An 18,294-nucleotide genomic window follows, 5' to 3' on the forward strand; every position below is an offset into this window, starting at 1 on the left:
ACCGCTCTTAGACTCCTTTGGGTAGTGAAGGGCAGGGTATAAATCCAATCTCTTCTCTTCTTCTTCAATTGATGTTCTGGATTCAGGTGACACATTTCTTCTTGGGGATTTTTATACCGTCTTTTTGAAAATTGGAGAAGTTTGCATGCATTAGGACAGTTCAGTATACATTGACATCTAAATGCGAAAATCACTTTAAACAGTAGTGGATAATGTAAACCATTTCGAGGAGTGTAATAAGCTTTGCTGTGTGATTGATCTGAGGGCCTTGTGAATGGTGTCTCCACCTTTTGAATATTGCTCCCATTAAAATGTACTTGTATTGACTTGTGCTCATTTTGTTCTAATACTGCATGGCCACAAGAGAAGTTTCCACTGTAGGATGTAATTTTACACGGGACAAACCCTTGCACAGCTAATATAAACTTTGCAGCATAGTTTCAAAGACTCGAACAGGAATTTAACATTTATCTCCGGAAGCAGCAGATGCCAGGGCCAACGTGGAAAAAATGTGAACGGGACAGAATAAGAGAACAGCTACAGCACTACCTTGCACACTCTGTGAAAACAGCAACCTTCTCTCACAAAGAGAGTATTCATTGTTGCTAACATGAACCCAGGTGCAGACCTCAGAAAGAGGCCCTTTCCCTCATCTGCAAACCATTGTGTTTGTTTTGCACAAAGGACAGTATGTTGATCTGCTGCTCCTGTTCCACTTTCCTTTCCCCGCAATTACTTATGTGTCTTTCTGGCCAATAGTATTAGGGTGGGGTTTAGTCTGAACTCATTTTCCAGCCACATCACAGATCTTGATAATGGGAATGGTTTGCGGCAGCTCTTGAATTTACTTTCACTGCAGTAGTAATCTGTCGGTGACCCCATATAGTGCTTCCCACTTGTAGTTTCTTGGTTAGTTATGGGAGATCCCCACCCCACCCCGCACTCCATGGGCTGACTTCACAAGAGACCAAGCTATTTGTAAATAAAGCCATAAAATAGCACCTTCTCCCCACCCAAGCCCTGTTCCAAGTTTAGAAATGAGACGAGATGGTCTTCCTTGGTGAGCCACCAGTCTTCACCCTCATGGCATGGAAACAGCAGTCGTGGCAGAGTACCACTAGGGAACAGAAAGAGAGAGAGCACCTCTCTACATCTCCTGACCCCTCTCTCTTTCCTCAGTGCCTTAGATGTTGTTTTGGCAGCATCTGATGGCACTCTGGGAAATGTAGGCCCCGGTCACACTGGGGGAAAAGGTGCGGCTGAAGTGTGGCTTTTTTGAGTCGCATCAAAAGAGACGCGCAGCAGCGGGATCAGAGAGATCCCCCAAGCCGCCACGCAGTTGTTCCCCCGATCTGGGGGGGGGGGAAGCCACAGATTGGTGAGCGAGGCAGCCCGCTGCGCATGTGCATGCCTGCGCAGTTTGGCTGGGGGCCTCGCATGCTGCCAGAGATGGGCGCGCCGGCAGTCCCACGGCCGCCCCTGCTGCAGATTTTCAGGTAAGTAGTAAAGTTTTGTAGGGGGTTTTTTTATCTGCATCTTCGGCCGGAAGACACGTATTGGGGACGGGTGTGCGCCGCTTCCCAGATGCTACAGTGGGATCGAGCCTGCTTGCTGCGCCCCCAATCCGTCCCTCTCGCGGATCAAAGCCTCCCGTGTGACCGGGGCCGTAGTCAGGCATTATGATTCAGGTAACCTATGGGCAGCATTCTAAAGGATGCCCTGCTAGAGAAGCATGGGGGGGGGGGGAGCAGGGGGGCTGAGGGAGAAAGAGAGCCTTTCCCTATTCCCTACCTCTGATTAGCCACTAGAGTGAAGAAGGGGGTCTGAACCAGAGAAGGATCTGAGGTTGTACTGCATACGTACGTATCAGAAGCAAACACTGTGAGTTGCTGATGTTCATGTTTCATTATCTCGATTCATAATGCTTAAAAGCATTAAATGTTGGCAGACTGTGGCCATCTTCTTAACTCAGGGTTTGTAGTTTTGTTATGTGGCCTGATCATACCTTATGCACGTTACATTACCTACCAGTTCTGTAAAATATAAATATTTTACATAAATATACTGAATGGCTGCTTGAAGCATAAATCTGGTGTTTGGTGCAGTATGACCTAGAAGGCAGTGTTGTGTAAACCCTCTGGGCTGTCTAACTAATGGACACGGTAGTATTTCTGAATAAACATGTTTCCATCCACAATGTAAATACAAAGACCTGTGAAATGGTTGCAGGACTATGTGAGTTCTGTAGCTGAATGGCAGAGCAGGGGACAGCTCATAAGTACAAACAGGTTACAGACCTCATGAGGATGCAATATGGTTTCATTTCTTTCTAGTTAGACATGATCCCTGATGCAAGAACACCACTAATTATGCACGTGCCACATTATCTTGCATATGACTGATGCATTAGTTAAAAAGCAAGAAAACACATTTTTTCCCCAACAATAAAATATTTCCTTTGAGTGCTGGGAAAATTCAGACATCTTATAATGCCAGCACCAGGGCCTTCTCACTCACTAGGCAAACTAGGCGATCGCCTAGAGTGGGCCGGCCCTTAGGGGCGTCAAACTGCACCTGGCCCCGTACTCTGGGAGTTTCTTGAATATTTGTGTTTTTCATTCTTCCTAAAATGCATTTATTTTTGAAAATTGGTGGGCGCACGGGTGGGGTGGGCAGAAGGGATCCTCGCCTAGGGTGCAAAATAAGCTAGGGCTAGCCCTGGCCAGCACTAATGTAATGGAAGACATCTCCTTAAGGCTGGCCATTTTGATCAGTCAAAAGATTTGTCAGTTGAATGATCCAATGTTGTGAAATGTTATTCGAGTGTTTTAAATCATAATCTTAATTCACTAGAAATCCACTTTACTGTCCGCTGGTCTCTTAATTATGTTAATTAAGAAATTGACAATTATTGTAGAACAGTGAAGTTAACTTTTTAAAAGTGATGAATTATCATCATTGTTAACAATTTTAAGAGGGTAGATCCAAATGGTCAGCCGTGTTGGTCTGAAGCAGTAGAAGTTCGGGCTCTTTTTGGGGAGGAACGCACAGGAACGGAGTTCTGGCTGGCTCCTGAGTTGGCCACATCCAGCAGGAACTCATTAGCATAATAGGCCACACCCAACAGCAGAAACTCATTAGGATTGGCTACATTAGGGGTGTGTGGCCTAACATGCAAAGGAGTTCCTGCTCCAAAAAAAGCCCTGGGTTTTGACAACAAACAAGGTAAACAGAATAAGAAGCAAAAGGTGGGTGTGGCTGGATGACCACACTTCTGGTAACACAGGGGTGAGGCCTCATATGCTAATGACCTGTGTTGTCATGGGTGTGGCCTAATATGCTAATATGTTTCTGCTGTTGGGTGTGGCCAATTATGCTAATGAGTTCCTGCTGGGCTTTTTCTTAAGGTGGTAGATCCAAATGGTCAGTCGTGTTGCTCTGAAGCAGTAGAACAAATTTAGAGTCCAGTGGCACCTTTAAGACCAACAAAGGTTTATTCAAGGTATGAGCTTTAGTGTGTGAAAGCTCATACGTTGCATAAAACTTTGTTGGTCTTAAAGGTGCCCCTGGACTCTAAATTTGTTCTCGTGTTAAGAGGTGTTTTCTGTAAATGTGATGGTTCACTGAACAGTTTGTCTCACAGGTTTTTCTAGATTGAAACAGTCCACCTAAATAGTCAGTTAATTGTTTCTTAGCTGGGCTTCTAAAGAGAAATGTTGTTCCTCTGATGAAACAAATAATATCCAAAGCTGCAATCCATTGTTTTTACTTTTTAAGGAGCAGGTTTTAAAAATATTCCACATACATTTTTTGTTTCCTCATTCTTCACACTGAACTCAGTTTAGAGAAGCACGAGAGAAACCCTCCTGAGAGTTTTTAAAGGCGATTTGTGATTGTGAGGTGGGGAGTTTGCAATTGTGAGGTGGGGAAAGACAGGGAGAAGTCTTACCCTGCAGATATAATATACTTGCATTTATTTTGAGGCTAGAATGTGGCCTTTTGAGCCTGTGATTTCCATGTGAAAAAAATTGTATATTTGAGAACCACTTAGATGAAGTATTCTGAAGGGGGAAAACCCAAAGCTTTTTGTTTGTATAACTGAGCAATTCCAGCTGCATGAAAATGTTGCCTTGACAAATGGAAAAGAATACAGCTGCACTGATTTTTGTGTGTGTGGAATTCAAATACACTTGCACTGTAGTACTTGTTCTTCTGAACTGCACAGTAGATGACTTTACCCATCTAGAACCAAGTCCTTAATTACTTTTTTAAAAAGAAAGAAATCAGTGTGGACCCTTTGAGTTCTGAGATCTGTTTCTCATGTTAAGAGTTCAGGCCTAGAATATGGGCAGTGACCCTCTGCAGTGTGCTCTTCTCCTGGGACAGAACAGCTAACAGCCACTTATCTCAGATAAGAGAACATTTCCATATTGTGGGATGTGACGTTCAGGCAACCTTGAGCTTTGACACCTCATTTTAGAGGTTACACCCTGAGTACTTGTGAGAGGCATAAGATCAGTTTTTGATTCTATAAACTGCCTACGTATGACTCTGTTTTGTCTCTTGCGCAGCATTCTTTAATGACATGGTGGTGACAAGCCTTCTGATTGCCCAGTTGCTTCCTGTCACTGGCACCCTGATCCTAAATGCACTACTTGGAAACATATGGCTTTGCTTTCCAGTCTTGTGTGTTTAGAATTGGGTCATCTTCAAGAACTGTGGCTTGCTCAAGGTCATCCAGCCAGGTGCAAGTGGAGGAGTGGGGAATCAAACCCGGTTCTCCCAGATTAGAGTCCGTGCACCTAACCACTACACCAAACTGGCTCTCCCTTACTAACAAAACTGAGTATACCATATTGATTTAAGCGTTAAAATAGCACTTTAAAAGCCTATGGGGGTTTGTGGTTTGGCAATTCTTATTTTTCTATAACATCTTGGGTGTCTGTCTTCATTTTTAAATTTTCTGGTTAGTGTATATTGATTTGATTACTTCTTTTTCCACATAGCCTTGGATTCCATCCCTATTTCAGCTGGCTAGATGAGTAACTACACTGTAATTTTAATGTGTAGTAAAATTAGTGTTTGGCACTATTATTGAAATACTATTAAAGAATGATTAAAATCAGGGGTAATTTCATAGAAAAAGAGCGAGGGGAACTTATTAGCATAACTCATTAGCATATGCCACACCCCCTGACATCACCGGAAGTGTGTCATAAGGCCACACACCCCGCCCCCAACGGTCCCGGCCGCCGCCGCTGGCCTTGCAGCTCCACTGCCGAGCCCCATGAGGGGCCCGGCAGTGGACCTGCAAGGCCGGCGGGAGTGCAAGGAAGCCCCGTGAAGGCCCTCCCTGGCCCCAGGCAGGCAGGGGTGGGGAGAGGCAGGGAGGAAGCAACTTACCCTCCCTCTTCTCCTGCCTCCTCCTGGCTGAATGAGGGCCGGAAGTGGGGCGGCCGGAAGCAGGGGGCGGGGCTTCGTCATCTGCCCCGCCTCCCATACCTCACCTGGGGAAACTGTGATCCCCCGCAATCCCCCCCGAAATGACCTCTGATTAAAATTATATTTTGTTTACTGGTAGCTAGCTTTTTACATATAATTTCTGTCAGGTTGCTTTGAGTGGTGTTGAATTTTCCGAATAACCTTTTCCCCAGAACTTTAGAATAGTTTTGCACACTGAGTATGTCTCTTTTAATAATGAACTATTAAGAAGAAGAAGAGTGGGCTTTTATATCTTGCCTTTCTCTGCCTTCAGGAGTCTCAAAGCAGCTTACAATCGCCTTTCCCTTCTTCTCTTCACAACAGGCATCTTGTGAGGTTGGTAGGGGCTGAGAAAGTTTTGAGAGAACTGTGACTGGGGCAAGGTCACCAAGCAGGCTTCATGTGGAGGAGTGTTTTAGGAATGAAAACATTTCTGCATGATAGGAGCTGAAAAAATCACTTGACCCAAATTCAGCTCTGGCTCACAAATGCAGAGAATGAAGCAGCAGAATGCTGAAGTAGCACAGTTGGCCGTACACTGGTGAAGTTCAGAGTTGAAATCTGTGGATTTTTGGGTTACAACACTTTGGAATCATTAATTTCAACAGGAAATCTATTGAAGGATCTGGGGAGCAGCTGCCAGTCATACTAGCCAATACCGATCTTAATGGATCAAAAGTCTGATTCAGTAGGAAGCAGCTTCATTTGTTCATAACAGCACCAAATTTGCACTGAACATAGTCCTCCCCGGGGCTCTTTTTGTAGAAAAAACCCAGCAGGAACGCATTAGCATAATAGGCCACACCCAACAGCAGGAACTCATTAGCATTTGGGGCCACACCCCTGACAGCACAGCTCATTAGCACATTAGGCCACACCCCCATGTTACCAAAAGTGTGGTTATCCAGCCACACCCACCTTTTGCTTGTTATTCTGTTTACCTTGTTTGTTGTCAAAACCCAGGGCCTTTTTTTGTAGCAGGAACTCCTTTGCATGTTAGGCCACACACCCCTAATGTAGCCAATCCTAATGAGTTTCTGCTGTTGGGTGTGGCCTGTTATGCTAATGAGTTCCTGCTGGGTGTGGCCAACTTGGGAGCCAGCCGGAACTCCGTTCCTGTGCGTTTCTGCCCCAAAATAGCCCTGGTCCTCCCTCTAATCTAAAGTCTCCCCCCAAGTTTCAGGCAAATTGGATCAAGGGGTTAAATTTCAGACGTCTGAAGTAGGTCCCTACTGGAGCAGGTATAATTTTCTCCAATGATTCCTATTGTGGGGAAAGGGGACTAACCACTGGCATTTTTTTTTAAACTGTCTGCATTAATTTAATTTTCCTACATTTACAGTGAGTGACCTTTTTTTAACCTTTTGAATGAAAGTTGTGTTTGCCATCCTTCCTTGTTGTGGTCTATTCTTTGATTCCTTTCACAAAGGGAGGAAGGGGGAACTTTTGGGAGGGAGGGAGCTAGTGTGGCTGCATTTCAATCAAATGAAACTAAAACTGCAGCTCCATTGACTGGCTAGGGTTTTCTTCCATGCCCTCACAATCAGGTTAAATGATGGATCAGGCAGAGGTCGTGTTCAGACAGGTCTTTACATCCGACCCAGGCAAGAATGGGAACGATCAGACAGCAACATCTGGGAAAGGTGCTGCTTCCGTGATCAGCCCGTTTTGCCCCACCAGGGAGCCGTACTTAAAAGATACCACTGAAAGTCTGGTGCTGTTGCTTGCCGACGGGCCAATGATGGACTTTCCTCCATCTGATTGTTCCAGTGCACAATCAGCCCATTGGGATGGTTTACTCCAGACCATCCCAAATGGCCACCATTTTTAAAAAATCACCAAGCGATATGCGCATAAACGCACAATAGCTGCAGAGCTCCACTCAAGCGTTCAAGGCAGTTTCATATTAATCAATGGCCCATTAAATGAATGAACCTCGTTAATTGAAATTGGACCTCGAGGGAGGACAACGTAGGTCTTTCCCCAAGCAAAGTAGTCCCTCCACTGATCCAGATCTCCAGGGCCGGGGGGGATGGTCGGGACTGGCCGTCTGCATCAGAACAGAAACTGAAAGAAGAAGTTGGGTATGCTTGGACTGTCTTGTTGGTCGCTCCGTGGGAAGAGATGGGGAGGCATAGGGATTTTGGCTACGTGTCCCTCAGGCAGTGCTTTAACTACGCGATTCTGCACATGCGCGGAAAACCAAGCACATATGTGCATGCGCAACGGATTTTTTTTTAAACCACAACCACACGGCTCCTTCAGGGGGATGCCATCTAGACAATCCACAGCAGCGTCAGCACGTGGTAAGGTGATTCACGGGGGGAGCTGTCTGGTCGTGCCAACACCAGAAAAAAAAAGATCAGGATCAAATTTGAGCCGGGCCAGGATTAGCTGCCTGTCTGCACGCACCCAGAGACTTAATGATTGGCCTAAAGTTACTCAGTGACAGAAAAGTGGAAGAAAAATGGCAGTGACATGCTCTGATTTCCCCTCCTAATCTCTATGGTAATCACAGAGACTGAGGCACAGCGCTGCCCTCACCTTAAAAGCGGCTGTGTGTGCTGCAGCCTGTGTGGCGTACAGGGGGAGACATACATACAGGTACCATTACCAGCCATCCAGGTCCAAGTCGCCAAGCCACCTTCTTCCCCTTTTTTGTCTTCTCTGCCTGACTTTCCCTTGGCTGCTGCTTCAGGCTGCCTAATGGCTCCTGGTACACTCAAAAGGAGAAGGGAGGAGGAGGAAGCAGTAAAGAGTTCAGGGGGTGGGCACATGCAACAAGCCCCACCCCCTGCTCCCAGCAGCCCTCAGTCAGAGCAAGAAGCAGCCAGGTAAGTTGCAGAGACCCCCCCCCAGCCCAAAACAGTCCAGTGGCACCTTTAAGACCAAATTTTATTCAGGTACAAGCTCTCCCTCCTCTGCGAGGACAGATCTGCACGTTCCACCCCCGTCCCCCAATAGCTAGCAATCCAAAACAGTCCAGTGGAGCCTGAGTGGTGGGTGTTGCCTTATGACACGCTTCCAGTGAGGTCAGGGTGTGTGGCATATGCAAATGAGTTATGCTAATGAGTTATGCTAATGAGCTCCTGCACCTCTTTTTCTACAAAATGACCCCTGGGAGGAAGTATGTTCTTGTCTTTTACCCACCCACCCCCAACACCCCATGCAGCATGGCCCACAGCCCAGCCAGACACTACAGCCTGTCCAATATCACCTCTTCCTTGGCTTCTCTGCATGGCAACCTGGCTGTGAAACCCACCTCTGGGTCCCCTCCTCAAAGCGGTGCTGTTTGTGCCAGCCACCCTGCTGTGCTGCACTTGCCTTCCCTTGCTGGGGACACGTTTTCAGTGAGGCTGACCTGACTCTTGTCTTGCCAGCCAGCATGGTGGTTGTAGCCATGGCAAGTGCACGCAGCTGCCTGTCCTATCACTCCTGGTCATAGGTGCTTCTTTGTTTCTTTCATGGCTGGGCCAGGCTGATTCCTCTGCTAGTGTTGCACCCATGTTTGCCAGTTTCCCCCAGGAGAGTGCACCTGTTGAACTTTGGCCTCAGGATAGGCAGCGGTACCTGGGTATAGGTGCCCCTTCAGGGCCTGCCCCATACAGAGACTCCAGCTGGAAGAACAGCAGCAACTGCTGGAAGTGGCGTGCAGAAACTAAATGGCTGAGGAGGGAAGGGAGAGGCTGGGTGAGACATGGAAAAGACAAAGACCCAACAGCGTAAGCCAGTCAGTTTCTTCAGGACCTAGCTGGAGTTGGTCGGAAGTGAGGCAGTCTAGTTGCTGCTGCAGAGTGGCCGTTCCTCCTTCTCCAGGAAGTGTGAAATTGGAAGTGCCTCAGTTTTCCTCAGGGCTCTGGTGCCTGCAAGCTGGTTACATCTCCCAGGGCTTTTTTTCTGGGGGAACTGCCTCACCTTCCCTCAGGAAACGCGCCGGAACGGAGTTTCGGAACCTCTTCAACAAAATGATTTTAAAAACGCTTAAAAGTTCTTGAGATTTCAGTAGACAGACTGAAAACTTCATTTCCCTCTCGAGAGTTCTGGCACCTCTTTTTTTTAAAAAAACCAAACCCTGCATCTCCCTTTTGTGCCTGTGGCTCATTTCATGGAAAGACATTTGAGGTACAGGTGCCAGGAATGCTGCTATGGGCTGCTGTTCCTGCCCCCACCCCTCTGTAAATTGTTACGTGTGTGACACACTTCAGTGGGCATACATGCAATTCTATTCCAGCATAGAATTTTGTGAGTTCACTTCAGCAGCTGCACTGAAGTGTTCAGAGGCATGGATTCTCAAAGCTCGTGACAACAGAAAGGGGTGGGCAAGGTTACAAAGAGAAGCCTGTTTAAAACAATATCCAGTATACAGAGTTACCCCTGTTGCTCTTCCAAATCCACTGCTTGTTTGTTACTTTAGGAGGAGCATGAAGCTCCTCTTACCTCTAAAGTAGGGGCATGGACAGAATTCTGTTAAAGGGAACAGAAACGCCTTAGAAATTCTGTTTTTCATTAGCCCAAACTAGAGGCAGTCTATGGCATGTGAATAAAGGAGTGCAAAATATCAGCTGGTGAGTTAGATGTTTAAGTTGCATCCAGGATGTATTGAATTAGCTGTGTCCGCTTGCTCATGGGTTTGCCATCTGTTTACTGTCATGCTTTAATGTGCAAGAATATACAAATAATTGAAGAAGGGGCGGTGGCTTATTTCTCCCATTTCCGAATGGGTAATCGAAAACTGTCTTTCAGACACTGAACAAGATAGTTTCCACGGATCAGAGAACTGCATTCAGATCTCTGACAGGTTTACTCTTATCAGTGCAGTAATACTGTCCTTTTTCCATACAACCTTTAAATGAATAGTTTGATCCCATTGCATATCCTGTTCTTTCTCCTCAAGAAAAAAAAATGTCCCAGGGACCTTTCAACTTGTTCTAAACTGAGCTATTTCTTTTGTTCATGTAGTTAGCCGTGATCCTCTGCTTTTCACCTTATACTGAGCATCCAAATGAAGCAACAAAAGTCACTAGTTTTAAGTACTAAGGATACATTAATCCTTAGTACTTAAAAACTGACTGTAGTGTTAATGCAGTACTTCCGTATTTGATACATATTTATTTTATATTGTCTAACTTGTATTATTATTGTTGTCTGCCTTGGGCCTTTTTTGGCAGAAACGTGGCAATTGGCAGATTAAAAAAAATTGGAAAACACGGCTCTGCTACCTTAACTATATACTATACCATCAGAAAATTAACAGGTTTGCATATAGCTGGTGGACACAGACTCTTCCAGTTTGGTGTAGTGGTTAAGTGTGTGGACTCTAATCTGGGAGAACCGGGTTTGATTCCCCACTCCTCCACCTGCACCTTCTGATATGACCTTGGGTCAGTCACAAGCTCTGGCACAGCTGTCCTTGAAAAAGAGCAATCTGTGTCAGAGTTCTCTCAGCCCCACCCACCTCACAGGGTGTCTGTTGTGGGGAGGGGAAGGGAAAGGAGTTTGTAAGCCGCTCTGAGACTCCAAGTGAAGGGCGGGGTATAAATCCAATCTCTTCTCTTCTTCTTCTTCTAACTGCTGGACAACTAGGGTTAGGGCTTGTGGTGTGTCATTATTGGTAATGGCACTGTGTTTTAGTTGGCGGAGAGTAGAAAGAGGCGCCCGCTAACAAAAGCCGGGCTCCGGTTGACGCGGCAGTAGCCATGCGCCGAGGCGCGCCTAGGCTCACCTAGCCCCCACCCCACTCCGAAGCACGCCGCCTCTGCCTGGTGGGCGGGGCTTCTAGGAAATTTCGGTGGGGGCTCCAGCCCCGGAGCCCCCACGAAGATTACGCCGGTGCCAGAGTGTGCCTTTCAAAGCAGCCCTTTTCTCCAGGGGAACTGATCTCTGTTGTCTGGAGATTCCAGGTCCCACGTGGAGTTTGCAAGCCAAAGAGAGAGATCACGGGATGGAAGTTGAAAGGAAGCGAACAACCGTGACGTATAGTGCAAAAAAGGGGAGGGTGTTCTTCACCAACTTGTAAATCCTTTTTTTCAGTATTCGGTTTCAGTTTTCGGAAGCAATTCAAATGCCATCAACACCAGTGAACCATGCATATTACGTCTCGTTTCGTGTATACCTTTATCAAAGTGGGTAGTGTTGAAATACCTATATAATGTTAAACCATTTGGCAAACACTCTAGTCAAAGAAGACGGGGACGGCAAAGGATGAGATGGTTAGACAGTGTCATAGATGCAATGAACATGAAATTGAGCAAACTTCAGAGGACGGCTACATTGCGTTTATTTCAGGTGATGTTGCTGTTTTTTGGGGGGGAGATTGCCTCCCGATAGCCAGCTGGCTGGTGGTGGGCAGGAGCTTGTCCCCAACTGGAGAATGGCAACCATATCCCTTGTGAACCTGTCTGACTTCTATGGTCATTTTAGGAGGCCCTGCTTCAGGTGTCGCTGCCTTATATGATTAGGCTGGTGGCAACCCAGGAGAGGGCCTTCTTTGTGGTGGCACTAGAACTCTCTCACTGGAGAGATCCATCTGTCCCCTTCTGTTGCCATCTTCTGTCAATGAGTGAAGACTTTTTTTTTGTTTCATTTGGCATTCCCTCAGTGGACCCCTCCTTCCTGACTAGAATTTTAATAGCAGTTTTATGCCTTTATACATATTTTAACAGTATTTTAAGTTTGTTTTAGTGATATGTGTTGGGGTTGATTTTAATGATTTTAAAATACGATTTTAGTGTGTGTCTTTTAAGCTGTTAGCTGCCCTCGTGGCCCTTGTGGGGGCAGAAAGGTGGAATATAAATTTTGTTTAATAAACATTGTGATTTATATAAACTGTGATGTCCCATGTTTTAGATTAAATCCTTGAAAGATTACAATAGAACCAGGTTCAGTATGATTAAGCTAGTCTTCACTTGCCAGCATTTCCACTTGTCCATAAGCTTTTGTTCATACAGCTAGCGCTCTTATTGGCAGACAGAATTTACGGAATGGAGCCTTGACAGAGTTAATTGTGTTTCCTCCCATAAAGAAAAGATAGCATAGGCAGGTGCTGTATTTTAATTCCAGTTTTTGCAGGCTAGTTTGTTGTTGTTGATTAGAAGTGTGTCTTATTAGGGAGACTGTAGCCTGTTGGTGGGCAGACGACTCCCCTCTCTACTGAAAGAGAAAGCAGAGTAAGGAGGAAAAGTAGAGCAGTTGTTGTAAGAGGGACAGAAGAATAAAATCTGACTTTAAGAATCCTGCCTTATCTCCTTACCTGCATTAAGCAACAAAAACAAGCTAGTGGAAAAATGTTTCTTAAGCTTGGAGATTCACTAGCTGGTTCCTATCTCTTTAATCAAACACATGTATTGAAGTACAAAGATTGATTGGGGGGTCATGACAGTTAAAAGATAAAAAAGGGGGGAATCGTGTAGCTACGAAGGCACTGTCCATCACAGAGGTGTATTTTCATATCTGCTGTGTGAGGCATATTGAAAGGGTTACACCACAGGTTGCCTATCAGAGTTGATACCTGATGTACACGTCTCACCCCTTTTTGGTTGCCTCTTTCCCCCACGTTTGAGCGTTCTCTCTCATTGGCTCCCCACCCCCGTTTTTAATTCCTTTCCCTGACTTGCATCAGTACACAGCTCACAACAGCTTGTTTCCTTCACGCACATGTTTTCAGGCTAGCTGCATGCGCTGCAAAATGTATTTGAAAATGATGCCCAGAGACATCGCAGAATCTGCTCTTGAGTGTGAATGAAGGAATGATAAGCAAAGCAATGATTGGCTGCTGGTGTTGGGCCTCTGAATGGGACTGAACTTTTGCTTCAGCACAGGCACCCTCCAATATTGAAACACTGGCATGCAGTTTTTTAAAAACCACTACCCAAATCTGCCCTTTATGGAAAAAACTGTTCATGTTTTGAGCAAGAGGCTATCCATGAGACAAAAAAAAACCTGTTCACATTTCGAGCAAGAAGCTATCTTGCAAATTCATTCTGCAGTGTTTTGGGGGGAAATTGTGAAAAACTAGTTTAGGAAAGAGTTGGGGGAAATGAGGACAACCAGGATGGCACAGGGATGTTAACGGAGGTGTCTGGACACAAGGGAAAAAAACAAACCCTGATAAAATAGGGGAATGAAAATGGAATGTTAGGGCAATCTGGAAAATGTCTTTGTGCTGGGTCTGCTTCCTCCTAATGTACCTAACTTACTGAATGATACCTAGAATAAAATTTTATTTTTTGGTACTTTATGTAATGATTCTAACTTGTTCTAAATCATCATTTTGCTAGATGGAGGCAGAAGAAGGCGATTCTAAACAGGTAACAGTTGATTTTGACCAGCTTCCTCCCAACTATCACAATGAATCTGACACAGATACAAAACTTGGAAACAAAACTGTACATATTCACCAGGAAATCAGTAAGGTAGGCGCTGCCTTTTGTATATAATATGTGTATGAGATCCAATTAGATTCTTGTAATGCCTTTTACATAGATCTGTTGTCAGAATTGTTTGGAAGGTTAAGCTAAGGAATTGTGCTGCCCACATCCTAATGTGGTAATGAAATCTTGTTCGCTCTGCTATCAGTGTGCTTATTTGCCACAGTGTTGCTTATTGCCTGTAAAGTATAACTAAGAGAGCATCATCTTGCGTATTAAGTTCCTTGGCCACTGATTGGCTTTGCTTCAGATGCCTTTCTATCAGGGTGTGTTGTGGCAGAAACTTGGGGCAGAGCCTTCCCAATGGTGGCATCACAGTTAAGAAACACCTGCCTCAGGAAAAGCAACCAAGCTACATTTTCATGTGCTTTAGATGGCCAGTGAAGTCTTTTGAATTTGCTTAGGTATTTTGGGTTCCAAGCATAACTTCTGTCAGCTGAGTACACATTTTTAATGCAGGCAGTACCACCACAATCCCATTCCATACATATGGTATCATTTAGGAGAAAAAACAATTCTTCAATTTCTGAAGTAGTAATAAATGGTAAAGGACTTGTAGCTCATCCAGCTCCTGATGGTATACCCTTTCCCCCTTCAGTTCTAGGTGTCATATGACTTCATGGCTTTTAGGAAGCTCATGCTGTACAGTTACTTTTATGGTTTATTTAGTGGGAATGAACTGTGTATAGAATGGTTGAGTGAAATGTGTGAACTGTACTAGTCTTTCAGTTCATATTGAAGTCTGTGAAATTAAAGCTCCTATAAAGATCACGTCCTTAGATTGCCACAGAGTGTTTTTTAACCGTTTAATTGTTGATTGATGTTTTGAATCTTCCTGTTGCTTCTCTGTGGGGGAAGAACTTCAGCAAGTCTTTACATGCTGGATGTGTTGTGCCTATTTGCATACCTGTCCAGACTTCCTTATAAAAGCTTTCTTGTTGGAAGAAATATCTTTTTCAAAGCCGCAACTAAGTGCTGTTTCTGTATCTAAAGGACTAAAAAATATTACTGCATTTTTAGACAAAAATGAAGCAAAAGGACTTTAAAAACTTGATCTAACATACTGTATTTCTTTGTACTATTAGGCAACTGATAATAGAACGGGATCTGCTAGTTATTCTGAAACTGTTATTACATCAGTACAAGAAGGGGAGAGTAAGAGGTATCATGTAAGTAGCCTACTTTTGGAAACTGAAATGAGATACAAGTAACTTATTCTGCAAAGATGTCAGATGTAGTCATACTACATAAAGCTTATCTATAATGTACATAATATGCTCATTAAAAGTGTAGATTATATTTCAATCCCATTTGTTGTAATTAGGCTTGCCAAGTCCCCCCGGGGGGACTTGCCCCAGAGGCCCGTTCCCTGCCCCAGAGGCCCGTTCCCCGCCGTCGGCAGATCAGGCCCCAGGGGGAGCCCCACCCCGACGTGCATGTCACCCGGAAGTGACGCGGGCACGCTGGGGGCGGGGCCACGGTCATCCGAGAAAAAACTCTTTGGTTTTCCCTTGGATGGTCGTGGCCCCGCCCCCAGCATGCCCGGCGTCGTCACATCACTTCCCGACTTGGCAACCCTAGTTGTAATCGTTCATATTATGAACTTCCTGTGCCATGATACACCTTATGCTGGAGGTACTTTTGAGGCACTGGTTTCTTCAGTAATGTCGACCATGACTGCAAGCCAGTGTTTCAGATAATTTCATTCTTTAAGCAATAAGTGGTGTTTAAAATATTGGGAAGTTTGTAAGTAGGAGAATGTGTTCAAACTCTCAGTCTTTATTAAACAGAAATGCTTATTGAGATTCTACATCTATTATGTAGAATATTTCTCCTGAACGTTCACTATAGATGCATGCAATGGCTTGTTTGTCTGCATGTATCTTCCTAGCATTGGACTTGGCAGTCCATTTAAAGGCTGTTTTTTATAGCTAAACCCCAGTAAAGGGAAAAACTAGTTGGTAAGTGCTGTAAATATTTTCTGTTTTAAATAAATAAGTTAGTGGAAACACAGCTTTGTGCCTTAGTATTGTGGAAGAATATTCTTCACACTGCATCTTGATAGCAGTTCAAATGATATCCTGCAGGCCTCCAAATAGAAATATCTGTTTCAAGTCCCTAGAACAGGAACTGGGCTTTTTGCCAGTACTGACACCGAAGTCCAGTTCTTGGAAGGCGCTGCATTGTTGAGAGGCGCCATTTACATACTCAAACTAAGTTTTCCTTTCTCAGATTTCATCTGGGATTGGTCGTCTCTAACATAGATGTCAGGCTTTCATCCAAAAGTTTTACGTCAGTTCACAGCTCGAGTTCAGACCCAGGATAAATGGTGCATGTCCAGTTATATGTGCCTTGCTTTTTCTCTGGTTCCAAGTTTGACTTCTATAAATTATGTATAATTTAATGTGAAAGCATCATACATATATACATTCTAACTGCAGCAGAAATGATTTATTAAAGAAACTTTTAAAAATGGCTTGGTTTCCTGGAAGTGCCATCTCTTACCTCTCTCATTACTGTTTATGGATGTTTGTTGTTTATATTTCCTAGAGGTGTTTCAGATGTAATAACAAACTATGGCCTAGTGCAATCCCAAAATACCTAGCTGCCTCTGGGGAGGTGGAAGAAGCAGCACTCTTTCACACAGCAGTATCCCTTGGTTTGCCGTTATCTCTCCCAAACCTTAAAGCCTATGAATTAAAACATAATGCAACCAAATGAAAATTTCATTTTGATTTTAATTTAGGGGCAACTTCATGTGTTCAGTTCATTAAAGTTAACCGTCTAGCCACCTGGAGTTCTGTGTGTATGTGTGTACACATATGTTACAGGGCTCTTTTTGTAGAAAAAGCCCAGCAGGAACTCATTAGCATAATAGACCACACCCCCAGCAGCACAGTTCATTAGCATATTAGGCCACACCCCATGTCTTCCCTTGACTTGCCCAGGTGCCCCACGGCTGAGGGATGCCTGGCAAGCCAGCCCTTAAATGCCTCCCCGATCATTCCAGCCCCCCCCTGGCCCACCTGCTTCGGAGTCGCTGGGGGGGTCGCTCTCCAGGCCTTCCCTCTGTAGCCACGCGCACAGAGGTTTTAGCTGTAGTTGGCGTGGCCAACTCTGAAGCCAGCCGGAACACCATTCCTGTGCGTCCCTGCCCAAAAACAGCCCTGCATATGTATATATGGAATGTTCACCCAACCGACAAACCTGGGGGTGATCTTTCTGTGGATTGGAAGGGGGTTTTAGGAACAGAAGAAATGCAGGCAAACCCCAAGTTCTGTACACAGTGTGATAGTATATACATGGGCATCTATATCAAGATAATGGTGCTTTGTCAGAGATTCAAAAATTTGGGTTGGTCTCTGGTATCCAGGCACAATCTGTACCTGTAACAAACCTTCCCACGGGTTCTCAGCCCCCCCCCTTCCCATTCATATTATCCCCTACTTCCAGGTAGTTCAGGGAAGCTGGGGTTTGTCCTCGTCACACTGTGCTTGAAGAGGACACTCCCCCCCCCCTTTTTTCCCAAACCTTTAAGGCACAGCAAGAGATCAAGCTTGGGAGAAATGCTCTTATCAATTGAAAATAAATGTTCTTGGTAGCAGTGAGCTGCTGAGTGTGTTTCTGACCCTTTGTGCCTTGGAACAAAGAAGAACATCAGTTCCTGGCATCCACTACTCTAAAACAATTTGGTTTGCAGTCCATGTCATAGAGAGAGTGCACAAACTGCTAAAGAAAGGTTAATCTTTATTTTGATAATGCTGATAGTTGATTGCAGCGCTTAGGATGGATTTTTTTTTTTTGCTTGGTGAGAGGAGGATTTCCAGTGTATTACTTTCTCATAATATGTTGCCATTGGCTTGGAAAGCAAAAGTATTATACATCCTTTCACATTTGAGGCTCACAGTCCTTAGTTTTTGATTGGACAGCCAAGAACATATAGTTGAAGAGCTTCCAAAAACTGGATCTTCCTCGATTGCTACCAGCTGTCTTGATGGTACTGGCCTTCACTGTTGTATACTAATTGGTCAGAAAGATGCCAGTAATATTTTTATAGTGTTAATGTTTCCTGTTGAAAGCTAGGATGCCAAACCAAAAAAACCCCCAGTGTCGAAGACATTAGTTTTTCTTTCCCACTGCCTACAGCTTTGGTTTTGATTGCTCAGTTTTTCCTATTATATGCAAGTATTATGATGACATCTCAGTGCCAATATCCATGTTATTGTAAGCAATGTTACTTCTATTAATATCTGGGAGATGTTACTGTGATATCTTTAGAAAACAAAGTTTGTGCATCAGCAGGAGTCACTGCTGACAGCAGTAATTGAACCACCTTTCCTCTTTAAATCTGCTGCTACGTACTAAGCAAGGTAAACACTATCGTACA

At 44.6% G+C, this 18,294-nt stretch overlaps 1 protein-coding gene across 1 annotated transcript in view; it reads left to right on the forward strand.

Annotated features, from left to right (window-relative positions):
* DKK3 (dickkopf WNT signaling pathway inhibitor 3) overlaps positions 1 to 18,294 on the forward strand; it is a 53,133-nt gene that overhangs the window by 4,830 nt on the left and 30,009 nt on the right. The window contains exons 3-4 of the mRNA XM_015421628.1: positions 13,758 to 13,892; positions 14,993 to 15,076. Coding sequence (XP_015277114.1) covers positions 13,758 to 13,892; positions 14,993 to 15,076 — 219 coding nt within the window. The remainder of the gene's footprint in view (positions 1 to 13,757; positions 13,893 to 14,992; positions 15,077 to 18,294) is intronic.

Source organism: Gekko japonicus, unplaced genomic scaffold (assembly GCF_001447785.1).
Source record: "Gekko japonicus isolate JY-2015 unplaced genomic scaffold, Gekko_japonicus_V1.1 scaffold1834, whole genome shotgun sequence".
In the NCBI taxonomy this organism is placed as follows: Eukaryota; Metazoa; Chordata; class Lepidosauria; order Squamata; family Gekkonidae; genus Gekko; species Gekko japonicus.